Genomic DNA, 23,170 nt, shown 5'->3' with positions numbered 1-23,170 from the left:
ACATGGGTTGGAAGATAAATATACATTGTTTGTTGACTTTGCCGAGTCCCTCGGCTCTGCAAGTGATGTCGTCTCCCGTCTTGTTTTTACCTTGTAAATGGCGCCCCAGCCATGATGGCCGGCGAGGCCCCCGCGTTAAGTCTTGTTCTCCAATTATCTGGACCCAAGGTCAGATCCACCACATCCTCATCCCAGACAGAGACCACTGAACAGTCCAAAAACTCTGATTCAGAATCAGATTAATAAGCGGTCAGCGTGGAGACACGTTGTAATCATAGTCTTTTCAAGACTGCTCTTGGTTTTGGACAGCGTTAGTAAAGATTCAGACTTACAAATCCAATTTTCATCTGGCTTTGGAATGTGTGAATGAAAATAGTTATAGCAAAGCAATGATAGTGCTCAAGTCATCAATGAGAAGGATCTCAATTCAATATGTTAAGCCCTTCTCTGTCCAGGCGTCTTAAAGCTTTTCAAACTGGGTCATCTGTAATGAGCTGCAGCTCTTGAAAAGGGTCTGGAGGGTGGCATTTACTCGTAGATCCTGCATGCGGCTTGTTTTAGAGTGGATTTGCAGGAGCACGTGAGGTCTGTTTTTCCTGTCAATGGCAGGCATGAATAGACTCCTGTATCTCCCCCCTCTTGGTGGTCCTGCGGCCTTGAAGCCAATTGTCTGCATAGTAAATGCCTGTGGGGGAAACTTCGGTTCGTGGACGTGATGCAAAGTTGGTCGCGTACTAGGGCTGGCCCTATTTAGTCGACTGGACGATTGTTTGGTCGATAGGCTGTTTTGGCAACCAGTGTCAAATATATATATATATATATGTGTGGCACACGAGACACCTGTTTGACTCATGCCTGTCTGAGTCGACTAATACATTGCGGAGGCCACAGGAATGGCCCACCATTCCAAACCAATGTTTGTTTGGTGACGATCATTTCTGTTAATGCATTCAATATATTAATTATTACAGTCTTACCGTTTTTAGTGTAGGAATGGACAGAGCGCACAACCTGGGCTACACTTGTGAGGAATAACTTTTGATTTATTTCATTCCATTTTCAATTTATTCATTGTCTTTTGTTTGGAGCGCTCCTGCCAATCTTGAGTAAGGACATGCACCTGATTACGCATAGAACTAGGCCTACCTGGCCTTTGCACGAATGTAGGCTTAGAAATGTGTCTATTTGAAAAATCTTTCCAGCTCTCTCCCTTTCGATAACCACTCAGCATGAAAGAGGAAAAAATGTCATGCTCTGATCCGGTGGAAATGTCATAAAAAAAGGCCTGCCTGATTACTTCTTATCCCTTGTGCAAATAGCCTACAGCTGTGTCTGTCTCTTCCGGAGCTCACTGGTACAGGAAACTCTTGAGGACCCAGCATATTTTATACAATGTTGCAAGTTTGCTAGCACAGGCTTCAGGCCTGACCCAAGTTAATAGTTGATACAATGTTTCAAGTTCCTTGCAGACTGGCCATGCAGAGCCAATATGATTTATAGGATATTGATTTGTATCATATTTTTTACTTGCGCGCTGCAATGTTTTTATTTGTTGGCTTTATGTAGGCTATTTTTTACGTATTGGCAATGGCAATAGAAATTACTTTTAGATTTGTATCATTTTCATTTAGATATAATTTTGATTAACCACATGACATTGATTTTGAAATATGTGACTCACCACCTGGATTCATTCTTATGTAGCAAAATTAGAATTTCTGTTTTTTACACTGGATCAAAGTAGAGACTCATAGCTACAAAATTGTATATCATACACTGCATTTTTGAGGAACAATGGGAAAGTAATTATGCTTTGAAAGTTGATACGTTTGTAAACTCACGTTTGAGAAAAGGGCCTTTGAATGTTTTGGTACCTACTAGAGAGCTCTACTTTGTCTACACCCATTCAGCATTGTTCACACCCTCTTAAGCCAGCCCCACCCATCTCTTTAAGGATTCACATGAGGTCATGTGCTAAAGACTGAAAGTGGTAGTAGCCTACAATAAGGAAACATTCCAGGTAAACAGAAGTGTCCAGATACAAATATTTGATAAATATTAGATATTAGATGATGCTTACCCAGATACACTTGTCTAAATTGATGGATCATGTGAAAGAATTGCTATAACCCCCAGCCACATCCAGTGGTGGAAAAAGTACTACATTGTCATACTTGAGTAAAAGTATAAATAATGTCAAATTCCTTATATTAAACTGTATTTAAAATTGTATATAAAAAAAGTATAATAATTTGACGGATAGCCAGGGGCACAATGTACTTCGGTATCAAAGGTAAAAATATAAACCATTTCAACTTCCTTATTATTAAGCAAACCAGACGGCACAATTGTATTATTTTTATTGACAGATCACACTTAAAACACTCAGACATGATTTACAAATGAAGCATTTGTATTTAGTGAGTCTGCCAGATCAGAGGCAGTAGGGATGACCAGGGAAGTTGTCTTGAGAAGTGTTTGAATTGGACAATTTTCATGTCAAAATGTAACAAGTACTTTTGGGTGTCAAGGAAAACGTATGGAGTAAAAAGTACATTATTTTCTTTACGAATGTAGTGAAGTAAAAGTTGCCAAACATATATTTAGTAAAGTAATGTACAGATACCACATAAAACAACTTAAGTGGTACTTTAAAGTATTTTTACTTAAGTACTTTACACCACTGCCCAAATGCCTTCACACCAGCACATTAGCATACTTTATATACTGTTACACACACACCTATCACATAGTATTCCATACATAAGTTAAGGCCATGCAACCTGAGTTGAAACCTGAGTGAGGTACACATCTACAGTTGAAGTCGGAAGTTTACATACACCTTAGCCAACTACATTTCAACTCAGTTTTTCACAATTCCTGAAATTTAATCCTAGTAAAAATGCTCTGTTTTAGGTCAGTTAGGATCACCACTTTATTTTAAGAATGTGAAATGTCAGAATAATAGTAGAGAGTGATTTATTTCACCTTTTATTTATTTCATCACATTCCCAGTGGGTCAGAAGTTTTTGGTAGCATTGCCTTTAAATTGTTGCGTCAACTGTTTTGGGTAGCCTTCCACAAGCTTCCTCCTGACAGAGCCCATTCCTCCTGACAGAGCTGGTGTAACTGAGTCAGGTTTGTAGGCCTCCTTGCTCGCACAAGCTTTTTGAGTTCTGCCCACAAATGTCCAATAGGATTGAGGTCAGGGCTTTGTGATGACCACTTGAATACCTTGACTTTGTTGTCCTTAAGCCATTTTGCCACAACTTTGGAAGTATGCTTAGGGTCATTGTCCATTTGGAAGACCCATTTGCGACCAAGCTTTAACTTCCTGACTGATGTCTTGAGATGTTGCTTCAATATTTTCACATAATTTTCCTGCCTCATGTAGCCATCTATTTGGTGAAGTGCACCAGGCCCTCATGCAGCAAAGCACCCCCACAACATGATGCTGCCACCCCTGTTCTTCACGGGTTGGGATGGTGTTCTTCGGCTGGCAAGCCTCCCCCTTTTTCCTCCAAACATAACGATGGTCATTATGGCCAAACAGTTCTATTTTTGTTTCATCAGACCAGAGGACATTTCTCCAAAAAGCAAAAAGTACAATCTTTGTCCCCATGTGCAGTTGCATACCGTAGTCTGGCTTTTTTATGGCGGTTTTGGAGCAGTGGCTTCTTCTTTGCTGAGCGGCCTTTCAGGTTATGTCGATATAGGACTCGTTTTACTGTGGATATAGATACATTTGTACCCGTTTCCTCCAGCATCTTCACATGGTCCTTTGCTGTTGTTCTGGGATTGATTTGCACTTTTTGCACCACAGTACGTTCATCACTAGGAGACAGAACGCGTCTCCTTCCTGAGTGGAAGGATGGCTGTGTGGTCCCATGGTGTTCATACTTGCGTACTATTGTTTGTACAGATGGATGTGGTACATTCAGGCATTTGGAAATTGGAAAAAAATTTTCTGAGGTCTTGGCTTATTTCTTTTGATTTTCCCATGATGTCAAACAAAGAGGCACTGAGTTTGAGGTCTTGAAATATATCCACAGGTACACTTCAAATTGACTCAAATGATGTCAATTAGCCTATCAGAAGCTTCTAAAGCCATGACATCATTTTCTGGAATTTTCAAGGCTGTTTAAAGGCACAATCAAATTAGTGTTTGTAAACTTCTGACCCACTGGAATTGTGATACAGTGAATTAGAAGTGAAATAATCTGTTTGTAAAAAATTGTTGGAAAAATTACTTGTGTCATGCACAAAGTACATGTCCTAACCGACTTGCCAAGACTATAGTTTGTTAATACAAAATTTGTGGAGTGGTTGAAAAACGAGTTTTAATAACTCCAACCTAAGTGTTTGTAAACTTCCGACTTCAAATGCACATGTAATCAGGGGTAAAGTGGCTGAGCAGCAGGATAACACAAAACAATTGCAGCAACATATGACTGGACCGTCCAAATCACGCATGAACTAAGGAATCTATATTCGGAGAGACTTTTTCTGTCCTGCCCTTGACTTTGGTGCAGGGCATGTGATGTCCATAGCCTCTTTGTCGCAAATCTCCCTGATCTTGTCAAAAAGATGTTGTCTAGCTGTGTCCAGTCCAGGTGGAGCTTTTACTGGCAGACCATCTATGGAAAGAAGGATGTCAGCATTGCGCAGCAGCTGAAACCTGGTCCCGACAGTCCGAACGCTCCTTGGAGACAGCACCCGGCTCCAGAGCATCAAAGCTGTAAAACAGGGAATAACAAAAAAATCAGAAGACATTACAGCCCTGCACCACATCAATTCACCTCCCAAGTTTAGATAAGAATAACCTCATACAAATAATAATTTTTTACCTGAAGTGCTGGTACTGCTTGTTCTGTGCCAGCGGCCTGAAGTACGGAGTCAGGTGTTGTTGCCAGCCATAGCTTTCCACCAGCACCATACCATCCTCCAGTCCAACCAGCTCTGGGATATTGACCCCTGTCACAGTGCTGTCCTTCACAACACCAGCAATCTCAGATAAAGTGTTCACTCTGGTCTGTCTGAAGCGCTGCTTGATGAGATTGAAGCACAAGTCAGTGGCAAACTTTGTGTGGCCTGTGATCAGGAAGTGAAAGTCCAGATTGTGGTGTAGCTTGTACATGTTCCACCAGGCACAATACCAGAGCACAAACCTGTTCTTGTTTTGGCCACTGAAGTTATCACATTTCAGGTCCACATGTGTTTTCCCAACTCCGTAGTTGGTGAAGAAAGGGTGCATGTAGTTGATGACTGCGCTGCTGCCTTTGCTTGCTTGGGCCAGCTCTCTTTTTGATGACTGCATGACTGGTGGATTAGTCAGGCGTGTTTTACTGATTAATGCTGAAAGACAAATTCCACATAAACATTTCAGATTTATTATACAATAGATGCGAAATGGCAGAGATAACATCACTACACACAGTTCATTCAGGTAGTGTTAGCTACTGTAGCTAGCCAGCCATCTAACGTCAGCTGACTAGCTAATAGCAAGCTTTAACTAGCAATACAAACCAATTGTCATAGCTAGCTAAAGTTAACCAATAAGTTCAATGTTAGCCAGCTAACATTAGGCTATATCTAGCAATGCGAAATGGAATTCTGAGAAAACATTGCTAACGTTACACACACTTCATTCACATAAGTTAATGTTAGCTAGCAAGCCAGCCACCTAACCTCAGCTAAAATTAGCTAGCTAACAGCAAGCTTTAACTTGGGATCTTTTGTTTAGACATGTCATGTTAACGTTAGCTAGCAAGCTAAAAAATTAACTATAATCCCAATCCATAGAGTAACGTTACTAACAATATAAACGGATTGTCATAGCAAACTAAAGTTAACCAAATAACGTTAGGTTCATTTTTAGTTAGCAAGCCAACCATCAAACTCTAGCTGGCTAGCTAACAGCAAGCTTTAGCTTTAGATTCTTACCTGTATACATGGATGAAAGCTTCACGGCAGACTGCCACCCCTTTTATAAGACATCCTGTGTTGTTTCTGTTTAGTTTGCACAGCTTGTTTGGCCCGTTATGTTCCACTGATTCGTTATAAAATGAGAGAGTCAGCATTGCATGGCATGTTCGTCATCCAGAAAGTAGTCCATCACAACTTATTCCCACTGACCTTGGTCGATAGCGCCTTGTAAATTCAGGGAAGCAATGTTATTGAGAGCAGTAGCAACATATTTGCAGTTGTCCATGGCTAACATATCTTTCAAGAAAACTGCAGTAGAAAGGATTATTTACGCATTACGAGCAGCTCATTTTATAGACACAAGATGCAACACCGCAGACCAATCCAAACTCATCTCTCGGCATGTCCAGCCCAATCATTATCTCAGCCAATCATGGCTAGCGGGAAGGTTGCTGACTTTTTCTTTGGCTAAACCAATTAGGCTCACAATTTAATAATTTAACAATTTGTATTTACAGATGACATACACCTTTGATATTAAGGCACATGAAAGTTCACATGTTCAAGAAGGCATTTCTGCCAAAAAAAGCATTTTCATAAAAATATATTTTTTACGTTCAAAAGGTGCTCCTGTGAAGTCGTGATTTGCGACATACGCCTAGTTTCCTGAATTGGGTCACATATGAAGACTATTCTAAATTATTTTGAGATATGAAGACATAAATGAAATGAAACTGTTCCATGAAAATATTCATATGAAAATCATAACTGGCACGCAGATCAGTAGAAATGGTATGATAACTTGGCACTCCAAATCGAAAAGGTTGTCGACTGCTGGTGTAGCCTATTACTGGCAACTTCAGGAGTTTAGTGTCAGAATCTGTGAAGGCCAGCAGCAGCGCACAGCGGGAGGAGGAGGGTTTTTTCTTCTGGCTAGACTATATTGATCTCTGGCTCCCTCTTTGGTAATTTGTGTCTTAATTTTTAATCGCAATGCTTAAAGCATCAGACAACCTCAGTAACCTACATATAGTCTATATATGGAAAAAGACATGTTTAAAAAATGTTACCAATCGATTCGTCGAAAGAACCCACGACTCTCGATCGAGTAAGATCATTTTTTGTTGGGACAGCCCGATGTTTCTTGCTCCAGCAATGCAGTAATATGTAAAGGATTATGTTTCTAGCTCCAAAAGTGCAGTAATATCTCAATCCTTACTTTTCTATCTCCAACAGAGCAGTAATATCTAGCAGCACAATATCAATATACAAATGATCCAAAAGGTGTATATATATTGTTTTTGGGGCCTATTGCGCCTCAGCAACACACATCAACCCGCACAGCGGCAGATTCAACTGTAGGACTGAATAAGACTGCATAGAGGCAAATAATTACCATAATCACTGTCAACATTAATGGATTTGGCAACACTGGAGAATTCAAACCCGACTTTTCCATATTTATAGAAGCAATAAACAAAGAATGCAAACGGAAATGTCTGTTATGATTCAAAGTGAACACTGTTTACTGGCATTGAAATGCATATTTGGGTTAGGGGATGAGATTGGATTGTGGAGTATGAGTGGAAATTTAATATTTATGGGCTCGACACAATTTGACACCATAATATCTCTATCTTTCTCTCGCTCTCTCTCCCTTCACCTCTCTCTTTCATTATGCTAAAGATACCACAGAATGGTTTTGGGTTGTGTAAAACACTAATAAGAAGTGTGTATCTCCAGGCAGTAGTTGAATACTGTCTGTACACTGTGCAGACGTGTGTGTAAAACCATAAAGCAGCTCCCTCTCGACGGAACTGTCCCAGTCTAATGCATTGATAACTACACTCTACATTTGGCATCAAACTACCATTGATCTCTACACTTGACATCAAAATAAGACTATTCAGAACGTGAATTTGAAACACTTGACATTTCAGTAACTCTCCTCTCCTCAGCCCTCTGCAGTTTTATGAAGAGTGGAAGAATGATCACTTGTCCCTGCTGGGCGCATATCTGTCAGAAATGTGAGCAGGACGTTTCGCAGTGAACCTAACGGCTATAGCAGGCATAGTTTGGCACTGTTTTCATGGAAATGGTGGTGTTTTTCTTTCTCTCCAGGTGGAAATTACGCTCCAGGACGTCAACGACAACCCACCTGTTTTCCCGAACGATCTTCTTGACGTGACCATCGAAGAGAACATCAGTGATGGCTTCAAGATAATGCAGCTAACAGCCACAGACGCAGATGAGGTAAAGTCTCCACGGATTGGTCTTTTCTATATTCTGTCTTCTGCCTATTTGAATGGAACTCTGGCAGATAACTCCCCCGTCCCCGTCCCCCATGCTAGAGGGAAGGATCAGCCAAAAGGCAGCCATTACAAAAAGTAAATGTACAAGGCATACCGTCGTTATCTGTGTTACCATCAAAATTGATGTTTTTTTTTATGTACATCTTGACTAGATCTGGTGCCGCACTTAAATGTAAAGCGTTCAACCTCCTAAATATACTGCATTGCTCTTATCTGCATATAGGAACTTGGAAATGAAAATCTGGAAATGAGCAGATGTGAGCCTCTGTTTAGGGATTTCTTAAAGTGGCTGCAGGTAGAAACGTAGTTTCCAATATCCCAAAAATTAAATAAGAATTCCGTCCAATTAATGCGCTCTGCAATTATTTTACCAAGTATCCGACCACAGCCACTCGTGTAATGCAGTTTGATCAGTCACATTCCTGAAGCCCAAGAAACAAACACTAGAATCCTAGTACATATGGAAATGAAAAAGGTTTATGAATGACTTTTTGGAGGGTTACTGTCAAAAATTGGACAACCGATGATGGGCGCATGGGCCTCCAGTGCTCGTGCACCCTCACTCCTTGAGGTTGTCTGGTACACCAGTGACCACAACTTGTAGTTGGAGAAATTACAGCACTTTTTCTTGCTCACACACACAGACACACACTGTCCCCAGTGATCACGTGTTTTTGACGTTACATGAGATGGCTAGGGGCCACAGGTGTCACCGAGCCCTGAGGAGAGCAGCTAACAATTGACTCCTCGCGCCAGGCAGATTGTCCCTCTGCGGGCCTCTGTAGTTCACATTACATCACTGACTTCACCCTTGATTAGAAAAAGGCTCCATCTTTCGCAGCTTAGGCAGGATGTGGACATAAAATCCAGCACTGAGCGAAAATCAGGTCCTCCCAGCATCTCCAAGGCCTGCGGTTCCTTGGCCCTGCCAATGAGACAGGGGATCTGAATGGAAAGAACTGGGGCCATTGTGAGGAGGGATTAGTGTGTGAGAGAATATGCACTCATACTTAACGTTAACTTATGAGGCCACACATTTTTATTACACAGCTGTTACCTCACCAACCTCGCCAGTTAGAATGTGAGAAAAATCATGCACAGTCCATTTCTGGAATGGTCATTGTATTCGGAATTGAACATTGACTGTAAATCCTGGAGTCAGGTCAATATTTTGACTAATAGGGCGTTTTAAGGACATTTGAGTAACTTCTCTTGGACTCAAGTGAACTTGAACTCGGAGCTCTGATCTTCAAGGATTTTAAATGAAATGGACTTGGACGGTTTCCGTTATTTTCTTTATCACTTTTTCCTCATAGTCAAAATCAAAGGGAAGAAAGACTTGAGCTGTGTTCCAGTAGTATCAAATAGCTGCCTTCCCTTGCCTCCTCTCCTTCATGACCACTGATCCAAAAGTACCTGAAAGTGGAAAGCAATATGATGAAACCTATCCAGTCATTTTACCTATTATTGGTCATGAAGGAAATTATAGTTGGAAAAGGCTCTTGTTTAGAGTATTGGGACGCAGCCTCGGACAAAGTAGTTGCACTCAGATATGATCATTAAACTGAACTCCAGATAAAGTCGGCTAATTTCTGCCCACATCCTAACGCAGGAAGCACAGGTTGCGCTGGCACTAAGCGTATGGAATGCATTCAGGCCCTTTTCAGAACTCCCCATGTGATCCACGGAACCGTAACCTGGCGTGGCAAGCTGTTGGCCAGCTAACTGGCTGAATCCCACCCAATTTAACAGTGCTACATATGGGAGTCATGTGTGAGCATATTAAAATGCTGTTTCTATGCATCCGTTTTTCGCTACTCCCGAAACGAAGGGAGCGGTTGCATTCAGTTTGGAAAAGAAAAAGATTAAAGCTTTGCTCTCTCCTGTTATGAAGGCCTCTTTTGTAGAAAATGGTTCTCACCTGATTATTTGAAAGAATCGAAAAAAAAGCTGCACTTTTTGTATTTTTGGAGAGAACATTCTCGTTTTATTAGCATTCTGACACAGAGTGGAAAATATGCAGGTACCCATAGCAAGCCTAACTAAGAAAAGTATCTAGAACACTGGGTGCTAAAGAAGCAAAATAACAACGTAACAGCCAAAAAGACTGCTGAAAATGCAAATGTGCGTGACTGAAGCTAGTTCCTACAAGACAGTTACTAAAGCCTAGTAAATGACTGTGTATTTACCTCACATGTGAATACACAGTCATTTACTAAATCAACAGTCCTAGGGGGAGCATAACTTTGAAAGTTCCTTCTTTTGGTACTGTGCATCACCTACAAATCTAGTTCTTAAATGACTGTATCAGTTTAGATTGATGGATTGTAAATAGAAGCATTAGTACACATCACCTCTCAACACGTTGCTGTGATTGGACTTTTAACACCTGTCTTGTGATTGGCTCACACGGCCTAATCTTGTTTCAGGACTAGGCTGCTTCTTGACAGCTCTAGGAGTCTCTCTCCTCACCCCGCGCTGCTGCTGCAACTCATCTGCTAAATTAGTTTCCTTATGCCCAAGTCTGGCCCGGGAATCCTGCTCTTTAATTTGTTGCCCCCCACCCCCCTCTTTCTTCCCTCTGTGCCTTGGGACGGCTGTAAACTAGTCAGTCTTTTTACAAGGGGAGGTCAGGGGAATGGTCAGTGTCAGCGGGAGACGATGGACCCAGTTCCTCTTCTCTCCTTTTAATCCCCCTACTCTCTCCCCTCCACTCACCCTCTTCCCCCACTCCTCCACCTCTGTTTTAACCCCCTACTCTCTCCCCTCCACTCACCCTCTTCCCCCACTCCTCCACCTCTGTTTTAACCCCCTACCCTCTCCTCTCCACTCACCTCTTTACCCACTCCTCCACCTCTTTTTTAACCCCCTACTCCTTCCTCTCCCCTCCACTCTCCCTCTTTCCTCACTCCTCCACCTCTTTTTTAACCCCCTACCCTCTCCCCTCCACTCACCTCTTTACCCACTCATCCACCTCTTTTTTAACCCCCTACTCCTTCCACTCCCCTCCGCTCACCTCTTTACCCACTCCTCCACTTCTTTTTTTAACCCCCTACTCCTTCCTCTCCCCTCCACTCCTCCACTTCTTTTTTAACCCCCTACTCCTTCCTCTCCTCTCCACTCCCCCTCTTTCCTCACTCCTCCACCTCTTTTTTAACCCCCTACTCCTTCCTCTCCCCTCCACTCCCCTCCACTCCCCCTCTTTCCCCACTCCTCCACCTCTTTTTTAAGCCCCTACTCCTTCCTCTCCCCTCCACTCCCCCTCTTTCCTCACTCCTCCACCTCTTTTTTAACCCTCTAATCCTTCCTCTCCCATCCCCCTCTTTTTCCCTTTCCTCCTCTCTCATTTTGAACCCTATCAGAGAATTAATTAGCAGACGAAGGGTGTCTGGTTCCAGTTTGCAGCCCAGGTGGCTGATGGGAATCCCAGATCCAGCATTCGAATTGATGACAAGGGCCTGTTAGATGAACACAGCCTCAATCTGACCTCTCACAAAAAAATGTACCACTCTGTAGGTCTGGGAAGGAGAATGGGCTCTCTGGAATTGCAATGGGGGTAACTCATAATGATGAGGTTTTTGTCCTTGATAAACTAGCAATAAACTATTACTACTTACTAAATGGGAGATACATCAACTTTATTTTATTGCATCAACTCCATTTTATTGTATCTTGTCAAGATCAAAAGTACCCTTGAAATCACCCTGAAATGAAAGATGTTTTTAGCTTTTGACAAGTCAAAACATAATTCCTCTGTTGAAAAGTAGTAGCTTTTGAAATTTACTTTTTTCCCTCACTTAGCATCAGACATCAGGAGAGAGTCATCTGCTCTGGTATTGTGCTCAGCACAAACATAAATGTTCAAATCTGTCGCCACTGTTATTCAGTTGTCATACCACGTCCAGTCCTCTACTCCAATTGCAAAGGACCACTATGGCTTTCACATGTGTACTGGGTTGTACTTGTCCAAGGTATCATGGGATCTATTAGTTGCGTTTATAGAGGAACTCTATAGCTCCACAGTTCAAAGACCAAGAGAAAGGCCCAAGAGAATACTGCCATTCAGCTCCTGTGAGTTTTTCTTTTCACCCACATGACCATTCTATTCTGAGGGGAGCTTGCTAAGTGATGCATTTGCGATATATTTCACTCATTGAGATTTGTAATATAAAAATGTCTAATCTATTAGCCCTAGAATAAGGTATTTGATAAAAGTGTGAACGCACGCAGTGGGTGGATGTGAACATGAATTTCACTCTCACAAAGAAAGTAGTATGATGTCCGTCTCTCCCCCTTCAGGACTTTGACTAACCATAATCCTTAACCTATGTTAAACATCACAGTCTCTGCCTGTAGCTCAGGACCTGAAGCAAGGATATGCATATTCTTGATACAATTTGAAAGGAAACACTTTCAAAGTGAAACAGTTTGTGGAAATGTTAAATTAACGTAGGAAAATATAACACATTAAATGTGGTAAAAGATAATACAAAGAAAAATAATGTTTAAAAATAAAACTTTTGTACCATCATCTTTGAAATGCAAGATAATTATTCCAGCACAGGCGCAATTTAGATTTTGGCCACTAGATGACAGCAGTGTATGTGCAAGGTTTTAGACTGATCCAATGAACCATTGCATTTATGTTGAAAATTTTGCATCAAGACTGCCCAAATGTGCCTAATTGGTTTATTAATAGATTTTCAAGTTCACAACTGTGCACTCTCCTCAAACAATAGCATGATATTCTTTCACTGTAATAATAATACTGTAATTACTGTAATAACTACTAATACTGTAATACTAATACTGTAATAACTACTGTAAATTGGACAATGTAGTTAAAATAACAAGATTGTAAGCTTTCTGCCAATTTCAGATATGTTTATGTCCTGGGAAATGTTCTTGTTACTTACAACCTCATGTTAATCACATTACCCTACGTTAGCTCAACCGTCCCGCGGGGGACCCACTGATCCTATAGAGGTTATTAAATAAAGCCTCATAATAAAAAATCGATACTGAATCTTTCTGCCGTTAGAAATAACCAATTATAGCCATTTGTATTTCTTCAGGGTCCTAATGCACTGGTGACCTACACCATTATCAGCGGTGCCGATGACAGTTTCCGGATCGACCCAGAATCAGGGGACCTGATCGCCACCAAGAGACTGGACCGGGAACGTCGCTCCAAGTACTCCCTGCTGGTCCGAGCTGACGATGGAAAGCAATCCTCAGATATGAGGCTGAACATCACTGTCAGTGACGTCAATGATCACACGCCTAAATTCTCCCGTGGAACGTACTCCTTCGACATTCCCGAGGATATGACATCAGGTAAAAGGCTTACTGTCACATGGCGTTGCTTGTAACTGCCAGGTTCTTTCATGCTTACTCAGTGTGAAAGTTCCAAATTAATTTCTGCTAAAGTTTATGCCATTCCACGTGAATGTAGTCTATCTATATCTTAAAGGCTTTTAATGCAGACGTTTTGCTCGTTAGCTAAGTCAACAAAGATTGTAACAGTTTATTTTAAGGGTCCATAATAAACCATTTATAAGGCATTTACAATACATTTTTTTCACTGTTTATGAATCATTATTCCCATATTTGTAAATGTTAGATATTCACATATGTATATATAGTTCGTTAAACATCCTTTGTTGTGTGCTTGTTCTATTATGAGGTACTGCAGGAATGTCTACCAATGGCATACCCATCTTTTTGTGAGAAATTACACTAGTCACTCAAAACATTTAAAGTATTTCTACATTATAAATGGCAATCACTTTAGATTAGGGACTGCAAAAATACTTTAATAATGATTAGTAAATGGTTTATTAATTTTGGGAGTAATTAATAATAAATGGTGAACAGACAATTTATATATTCCTTATAAATGGTTTATTACAAACCATTAAAATAAAGTGTTACTGGGACATTGAATCTGTTCATTAAACTGTGGTACTTGGAAATATGAAATGTGTTATATTTGTTTTCTATGGCAGTTGAATGAGTTGGTAGGTAGACGTGAGGGAATCCCAATCCAACAATCCAAAAACCCTCTCAAACCCTCACTGTCTGACTGTCTGCTTCTTGACTTGTCAGGCTCCATTGTGGCGGCAATCCTGGCTAGTGACTCGGACTCGGGGATGAACGGCGAGATCACGTACTCCCTGGAGGAGGACGACGAAGACGAGACCTTCCTGCTCAACCCCGTCACGGGGGTCTTCAACGTCACGCGGCCCCTGGACTATGAATCCCAGCAGTACTACATCCTGACCGGGAGGGCCCAGGACGGCGGTGGTCAGGCCAGTTCAGTCAGGGTTTACTTCAACGTCCTGGACGTCAACGACAACCCTCCCATCTTCAATGCCACCTCCTACAGCACTTCGGTCACCGAGAGCCTCCCCCCTGGCTCCAGTATCATCACTGTAGGGGCCAGTGATGCAGATGATGGTATGTATGTCCCTTCTGTCAGTTGCTGATTTCCATAATAGAATAATCTGCCACACCAATGACGTAAACGGATGGTTCATGAAAAATGCACATGGAACATGGTCAATATAGCATGGCCCATAACTATTGTTCTATGACCTGTAATGATCATGTAGTGAAGGCAGTTAGCTAAACATAATATTAAGCCATATATTTATTTTCCATTTGTCATTCCTGTCACATTGGAATCATGTTGTGAAATACGGTCCACTAGGCTTGAGGTACTTATCAATTTCAGGTGGTTACCTTAGACTGCTTCATGCTGTTATAACAGCTCTGCCATCCCTTTCTGACTGCAATTACCGCTCTGACCATACCAGGCCTAATGCTGTTACTGTGACCCACATTCCTGGGGCAGAAGCCTGTCTTGTGTCTCCCAACGTCAAGCTTCTTCTTGCTCTCATTGACCCTCACTGTCGATAGTCAGTCACTGTTCTCTCTCTGTGATCTCAAAGTTCTCTCTGTGCAATCTTGACGTTCTCACAACGTTCTCTCTCTGTGATCTCAACGTTCTCTCAACGATCTCTCTGTGTTATCTCAATGTTCTCTCAGCTCCCCCCCGTCCCTCCACACTAATCATTATTGGTAGCACTCACAGAAGTTGCTCAACCCTTGACCCCTGTAGATGTGGTTGTAACCTAAGGATAGAAGTAGACTTGGCCTTTTTGATAAGGGGTCACCTGTGTTCAGTAATAACGTCTGTAGTGTGGGAAGGTGCTGGGCCGCTTTCCACATGAATACCCCCATGACTTGAAGTACAGACGCAAAATTTAAGCTATTTTTCCCCTGGCTCCAGGTGAGGAACAAGGATTAAGCTAGATTTCAAGGTTTAATAGTTTGCATTTGCACGGTTTCTGCAGTTAGTTATTTCATTGAAATTAGTGTTTCGATTGTGAGGGAAATCCCCAAATTGTAGAATCAGTAAAGGAGGTGATTTTAAGTTGCTGTGCGATTTCTCTTTTGAAAAGGATTGATTACCCTGCATAAAGGCATCCTCCGTTTGGAGGAAGAAAGTGGAAGGCAGCTGAGACAGTTGTCTTTGTGAAGACATTAAGGCAATATGTGGAAATGCATGTTGATAGCGAATATAACATTATAATTCAGACATACAGTATCTAACAGTCATATCTAAACAACCTGGCATCAGTCCAAATTATCTACGCTGTGTTTAATGTGTTTAAGGTACAGTGCAGTATATCACATGACATGTTCTCTGGGATATTTTAAGGTAATCTAATCCTACCCCTTCCAGATGAATACTTCTCGACTTGAAACAGAAAGAGCCATTATACTGTAACTACCCCCTACCATAACAAACAGCTGAAGCAAGCACACAAAGCTTCTTCAGAGCTTCACATTTTCTAGTACAAGCAACTAACGCAAGGTAACCAACAACAAATCTATTGCTATGGCTTGTCTTCCAGGTCCGAATGCCCAGCTACTCTACTCCATCGCATCGGGAGATCCTCAGAGCCAGTTTGACATTACCAAAGCTGGGGTACTCCAGACCAGAAAGGCCTTGGACCGGGAGGCCCAGTCCTTCTACAACCTGGTGGTCATTGTCCACGACCTGGCCCTCGCCCCCATGACTCGCTACACCAGCACGGCCCAGGTGTCCATCATCCTGTTGGACGTCAACGACTGCCCGCCAACCTTCACCTCCCAGAAGAGGACCTATATCCAGGAGAATACTCCAGTGGACACGGTGGTCTTCACGGCCCAGGCCATTGATGCAGACAGTGGGCCCAACAGCTACGTGGAGTACTCTCTGAAAAGCCCCTTTGGGAACAAGTTCAGCATAGGAACTATCGATGGAGATGTGAGGCTGGTGGGCGAACTGGACCGGGAGGAGATGTCCAATTATACATTGACTTTGGTGGCCAAGGATAAGGGCGAGCCGCCGCTGTCTTCAGCCATGGATGTCACGATGCTGGTGCTGGACGTCAACGATAATACACCCAGTTTCTCGCAGAACATCTACGACATCGAGATTGAGGAGGACACGCTGACGGGCTCCGATGTCATCCAGGTGTTTGCCAGCGACGCTGATGAGGGAACCAACGGGCAGATCCGTTTCTCCATCGCTGGGGGTAACATCAAATCTGATTTCAGGATTGACTCGGTCACCGGATGGATCTCGGTGGCCAAGCAGCTGGACCGAGAGGTGCGGACGTCTTATTCGTTGGTGGTCCAGGCTGCCGACCGCGGAAGCAGCTCGAGGGTGGACCGCGCCACAGTCAACATTGTGCTGTTGGATGTGAACGATTGCCTGCCGGTGTACGAGCTCTCTCCCTACTCTGTGAACGTTCAGGAGAACGCGGGGAGTCTCCCCAGCAACATACTACAGGTCAGTGAGATCTTTCACTTTGTTAGTCATTCTAGACAATCATGGTCAAACATTATTGACATTTCTGCACTGGGAATTTAAGTGTCATAAACAAAGCACCAATTCATATGCCAAGCTTTAGACCTTCAACAAGCTAATGGCTTAACTTAATTTCTAGGAATATTAAGCCATTAAGTATGTATGGTATCAGTTTACAAACTTTACATACCGTACATACTTGCGGAGTGGCAGGTAGCCTAGTGGTTAGAGCGTTGGACTAGAAACCGAAAGGTTGCAGATCAAATCCCCGAGCTGACAAGGTACAAATCTGTCATTCTAGCCCTGAACAAGGCAGTTAACCCACTGTTCCTAGGCCGTCATTAAAAATAAGAAATTGTCCTTAACGGACTTTCCTAGTTAAATAAATAATAAATAAATAAATAAACATCAAGCATGGTGGTCTTGATTTTGCGAATTAGCATAGAAAATAGGCAATTAAAAAGATAAAGAATGATAGCAATGAGTACTGCTTGTTTCACTCTTTTTTAGATAAAAAAATATTTATTTTGAACATTTCTTTGAGGTATTACAATCCAAAGTATCAAATTGAAGTGAATGAGAAAGGACCTCTCTACTGCAGCGAGCAGACACACATAGAACCTGTCTCCACTGCAGAGCAGACACACAAAGGACCTGTCTCCACTGTAGATCTGTCACACCTGCTCCTGCTCTCCCTCCCTGGCGCTCGAAGGCGCCGGGCTGCCCTGCATTATGCACTCCTGCCACCATCATTACGCGCACCAGCTTCCCTCGTCACGCGCATCAGCGATTCATTGCACTCACCTGGACTCAATCACCTGTCTTATTTCGTCAGGCTCCCACGCCTCGACTGGATTGTCAGGCTCCCGTGCCTCAGCCGGTACGCCAGGCTCCTACGCGTCTGCTGGTTCGTCGGGTTTCTACGCCCCAGCCGGCTGGTCCAGTGCCTATGCCTCGGCAGGCCCGTCAGGCTAGTCCAGGTGGGACGCCGGGTGGCGCGGGTACTGTCACGCCTGCTCCCGCTCTCCCTCCCTGGCGCTCGAGGGCGCCGGACTGCCCTGCATTACGCATTCCTGTCACCATCATTACGCACACCTGCTTCCCTCATCACGCCCATCAGCGATTCAGTGCACTCACCTGGACTCAATCTCCTGTGTTATTTCCTTCCCTATATCTGTCTGTTCCTCAGCTCTGTTCCCCACTTCAGCATTGATTGTTGTATGCCTTTGTATTACCCGGTTCAGATGCTGTTCCTGTCCTGTTCCATGTCTGTGCTAAATTAAATGTTCAACTCTCCGTTCCTGCTTCTCATCTCCAGCTTCAGTTCTTACAAGATCAGACACACAAAAAACCTGTCTCCACTGCAGAGCAAATACACAAAGAACCTGTCTCCACTGCAGACACACAAAGAACGTGTCTCCCCTGTGGAGTAGACACACAAAGGACCTATCTCCACTGCAGATCAGACACACAAAGGACCTGTCTCCAATGCAGAGAAAACACACAAAGGACCTGTCTCTACTGCAGCATGCAGACACACAAAGGACCTGTCTCCACTGGAGAGCAGACACACAAATGACCTGTCTCCACTGCAGGTCAGACACACAAAGGACCTGTCTCCAATGCAGAGAAAACACACAATGGACCTGTCTCTACTGCAGCGTGCAGACACACAAAGGACCTGTCTCCACTGCAAAGAAAACACACAAAGGACCTGTCTCCAATGCAGAGCAAAAACACAAAGGACCTGTCTCCACTGCAGAGCAAAACCACAAAGGACCTGTCTCCACTGTAGACACAGAAATTACCTGTCTCCACTGCAGACACAGAAATGACCTGTCTCCACTCCAGACACACAAAGGACCTGTCTCCACTGCAGAGCAAACACACAAAGGACCTGTCTCCACTGCAGCGAGCAGACACACAAAGGACCTGTCTCCACTGCAGCGAGCAGACACACGAAGGACCTGTCTTCACTGCAGCGAGCAGACACACAAAGGACCTGTCTCACTGCAGCGAGCAGACACACAAAGGACCTGTCTCCACTGCAGCGAGCAGACACACAAAGAACCTGTCTCCACTGCAGCGAGCAGACACACAAAGGACCTGTCTCCACTGCAGCGAGCAGACACACAAAGGACCTGTCTCACTGCAGCGAGCAGACACACAAAGGACCTGTCTCCACTGCAGTGAGCAGACACACAAAGAACCTGTCTCACTGCAGTGAGGAGACATACAAAGGACCTGTCTCCACTGCAGCGGGCAGACATACAAAGGACCTTTCTCCACTGCAGCGAGCAGACATTCAAAGGACCTGTCTCCACTGCAGCGGGCAGACATACAAAGGACCTGTCTCCACTGCAGCGGGCAGACATACAAAGGACCTGTCTCCACTGCAGTGAGCAGACATACAAAGGACCTGTCTCCACTGCAGTGAGCAGACATACAAAGGACCTGTCTCCACTGCAGCGAGGAGACATTCAAAGGACCTGTCTCCACTGCAGCGAAGTGACATCCAAAGGACCTGTCTCCACTGCAGCGGGCAGACATACAAAGGACCTGTCTCCACTGCAGCGAGCAGACACACAAAGGACCTGTCCCCACTGCAGCGAGCAGACATACAAAGGACCTGTCTCCACTGCAGCGAGGAGACATACAAAGGACCTGTCTCCACTGCGGTTAGCAGACATACAAAGGACCTGTCGGCACTGCAGCGAGCAGACACACAAATTACCTGTCTCCACTGCGGTGAGCAGACATACAAAGAACCTGTCTCACTGCAGTGAGCAGACACACAAAGGACCTGTCTCCACTGCGGTTAGCAGACACACAAATGACCTGTCTCCACTGCGGTGAGCAGACATGCAAAGAACCTGTCTCACTGCAGTGAGCAGACATACAAAGGACCTGTCTCCACTGCAGCGAGCAGACACACAAAGGACCTGTCTCCACTGCAGCGAGCAGACACACAAAGGACCTGTCTCCACTGCAGCGAGCAGACATACAAAGGACCTGTCTCCACTGCAGCGAGCAGACACACAAAGGACCTGTCTCCACTGCAGCGAGCAGACATACAAAGGACCTGTCTCCACTGCAGCAGGCAGACATACAAAGGACCTGTCTCCACTGCAGCGAGGAGACATACAAAGGACCTGTCTCCACTGCAGCAGGCACACATACAAAGGACCTGTCTCCACTGCAGCGGGCAGACATACAAAGAACCTGTCTCCACTGCAGCGAGCAGACATACAAAGGAACTGTCTCCACTGCAGCGGGCAGACATACAAAGAACCTGTCTCACTGCAGCGAGCAGACATACAAAGGACCTGTCTCCACTGCAGCGGGCAGACATACAAAGAACCTGTCGCCACTGCAGCGAGCAGACACACAAAGGACCTGTCTCCACTGCGGTTAGCAGACACACAAAGGACCTGTCTCCACTGCGGTTAGCAGACACACAAAGGACCTGTCTCACTGCGGTGAGCAGACACACAAAGGACCTGTCTCCACTGCGGTGAGCAGACACACAAAGGACCTGTCTCCACTGAGGTTAGCAGACACACAAATGACCTGTCTCCACTGCGGTGAGCAGACATACAAAGAACCTGTCTCACTGCAGTAAGCAGACACACAAAGGACCTGTCTCCACTGCGGTGAGCAGACACACACAGTGCAGCTTGTCTGTATACTGTTCCTACAAGGAAATTATTTTGCAGCTGTGTGGAAACGGCTCCAGCGGCAGTGGGTCGCCACACAAGAACATTGTCCCTGTGCCAACCTGATTTGGCCCTCTATCTGTGCCCCGGCGGGCATTAAAGACAGAGCCCATAATGCACTGGCACCAGTGGTGTAAAGTACTTAAGTAGAAATACTTTAAAGCACTACTTAAGTAGTTTTTTGGGGTATCTGTACTTTACTTTACTATTTATATTTTTGCCAACTTTTACTTTTACTTCACTACATTCCTAAAGAAAATAATGTATTTTTTACTACATACATTTCCCTGACACCAAAAAGTACTCATTACATTTTGATACAAAAATTGTCAAATTCACACACTTAATAACATCCCTGGTCATCCCTACTAGATCTGATCTGGCGGAATAAACACAAATGCTTCATGCTGGAGTGTGACTCTGGTTATCCGTCAATAAAAAAATGTAATGAAAATTGTGTCGTATGGTTTGCTTAATTTAAGAAATGTTAAATGGTTTACACTTTTAGTTTTGATACTTAAGAACATTTTGGCAATTCTATGTACTTTTGTTACTTAAGTATATTTAAAACCAAATATTTATAGATTTTCACTCAAGTAGTATTTTACTGGGTGACTTTTACTTGAGTCACTTTTACTTGAGTCATTTTCTATTAAGGTATCTTTACTTTTACTCAAGTATAACAATTTCATTTTTTTTCCACCACTGACTGGCACTCTCAAATGAGTCCTTTTGGTCTGAAGATTTATGCCCAACCTTACAGCATCTGGAGAGGAGGTTAGGAAAAGACCAATATCATATCTATCAGATCTATTTTTTTTGCCATATTTTCAGTAATGTCTGTCCTCCCAGACAGATGTTACAGTCTTACATTTTTCTGATCTCTGAGAAAATCTATTTTTATTGTGTCCATATTAGGATAGCCTCAGAGTCATAAGGAGTGCTTCACTCTGACTTATCCGTCTCATCTTTGCGCTCTCTAGGTTATGGCCAGGGATGATGATCTGGGTTCCAATGGCCAGCTGAGTTACATGCTGAGCGGTGGGAACGAAGAAGGAGCCTTCAGTCTGTCGTCCAATGGTCAGCTGATCCTCACCCAGACCATGGACCGCGAGGCTCAGGGGAACTACACCCTCGTCATCACGGCAACCGACTCCGGTAAGAACAGCTGAGAGCGGTCAATTTATAATCTTCAAGTGTTTCTAGCATTTTGACACGACAGCATGAAGATGGACAGCGACTGTTTTATTACGTGTCGTCGTCCATTGGTGTTCGAAGTGGCACACCTGTGTCTACCATATTCGACATGTTCAACTTAGTGTCTATCATCTCCTTGAAGAGAGAGAGAGAGAGCTAATATCTGGCGAAGGAAGAGCGATGCTCCGTAGGATGCGTCTGTGTTACATCACATGGACGTAGACCCAAGTATCTTAACACAAAGCAACTATTTCAACAAATCATGGAGTTCATTCTTATTTCACACTGTAAGCTATGCATTGTTTTGTCATGCAAATGTCAATATAGGGGTATTATCTTTGACGATAAATCGTATAGTTTCGACAGCTAGTTGTCTGTACCTGCACCGAAACTCCAGTGTTTTTCTTTCATCGCTTGTTCTCCAGCTTCTTTTTAAATAGGGAGCCAATTTGTTTCCAGCACCTTTATTTCCATGACTGATCAAAACTCATTTTCTCATGCTCTCTCTTGACTCTCTGCAGCAGACATATGGTGGGCAATACATCTAATCGCAATAAATTGGAACATCGAATTGCAATAAAATGACTGTATCGAATCTCAATACATACAGAATCACAATACATATCGTACCGGCACCTAGGTATGATGATAATATGATATTGTAAGGTCCCGGGTAATTCCCAGCACTAAGGCTTTTTAAGTATATCCCAGGAAACCTTGTTGCAGCATTTCATAGGGCCCTTCTCTGTTTGTTTGGATACAGTGGTGGAGCTTGTTTTATCCAGATAAAAGGTTAGGTTGTTATTCCATAGAGGTCAGTAAATATGCAGTTAAGCGAGTACATGCGTATCCTCGTCCCAGCCAAATCACATGGTATGTAAGTTAAGTATATGTTTCTTTGGTCTACTCTGGCATGGCCGTCATGGTGAAAGGGTGGTTCTGTTTAATTCCTGGACTGACCATGTGACCAGTAGTAATGATGGGTATTTTTGACTTGGCATTGACTTTGGTGAGAAATTTTACAGTAAAGAGATTCACTCTCTGTAGTGTGCTATAATGTTGGCTAGTGTGCATTAGGATAATGGATTATAGTCGGGGCTTCCCTCTTTGCAATGTCTCAAAGGTGTATTGTGTCAGACCCTGGGTGGCATCTTGCC

General features: G+C 43.4%; 1 protein-coding gene across 1 annotated transcript in view; it reads left to right on the top strand.

Annotated features, from left to right (window-relative positions):
* LOC110488886 (protocadherin Fat 4) overlaps positions 1–23,170 on the top strand; it is a 100,009-nt gene that overhangs the window by 49,026 nt on the left and 27,813 nt on the right. The window contains exons 2-6 of the mRNA XM_021561327.2: positions 8,047–8,178; positions 13,313–13,574; positions 14,346–14,696; positions 16,160–17,082; positions 21,800–21,974. Of these exons, the coding sequence (XP_021417002.2) occupies positions 8,047–8,178; positions 13,313–13,574; positions 14,346–14,696; positions 16,160–17,082; positions 21,800–21,974 (1,843 nt within the window). The remainder of the gene's footprint in view (positions 1–8,046; positions 8,179–13,312; positions 13,575–14,345; positions 14,697–16,159; positions 17,083–21,799; positions 21,975–23,170) is intronic.

This window comes from Oncorhynchus mykiss, chromosome 14, assembly GCF_013265735.2.
Source record: "Oncorhynchus mykiss isolate Arlee chromosome 14, USDA_OmykA_1.1, whole genome shotgun sequence".
Lineage (NCBI taxonomy): Eukaryota > Metazoa > Chordata > Actinopteri > Salmoniformes > Salmonidae > Oncorhynchus > Oncorhynchus mykiss.
The sequence above is the reverse complement of the archived record's forward strand: the minus strand, read 5'-3'. Positions and strand labels throughout refer to the sequence as shown.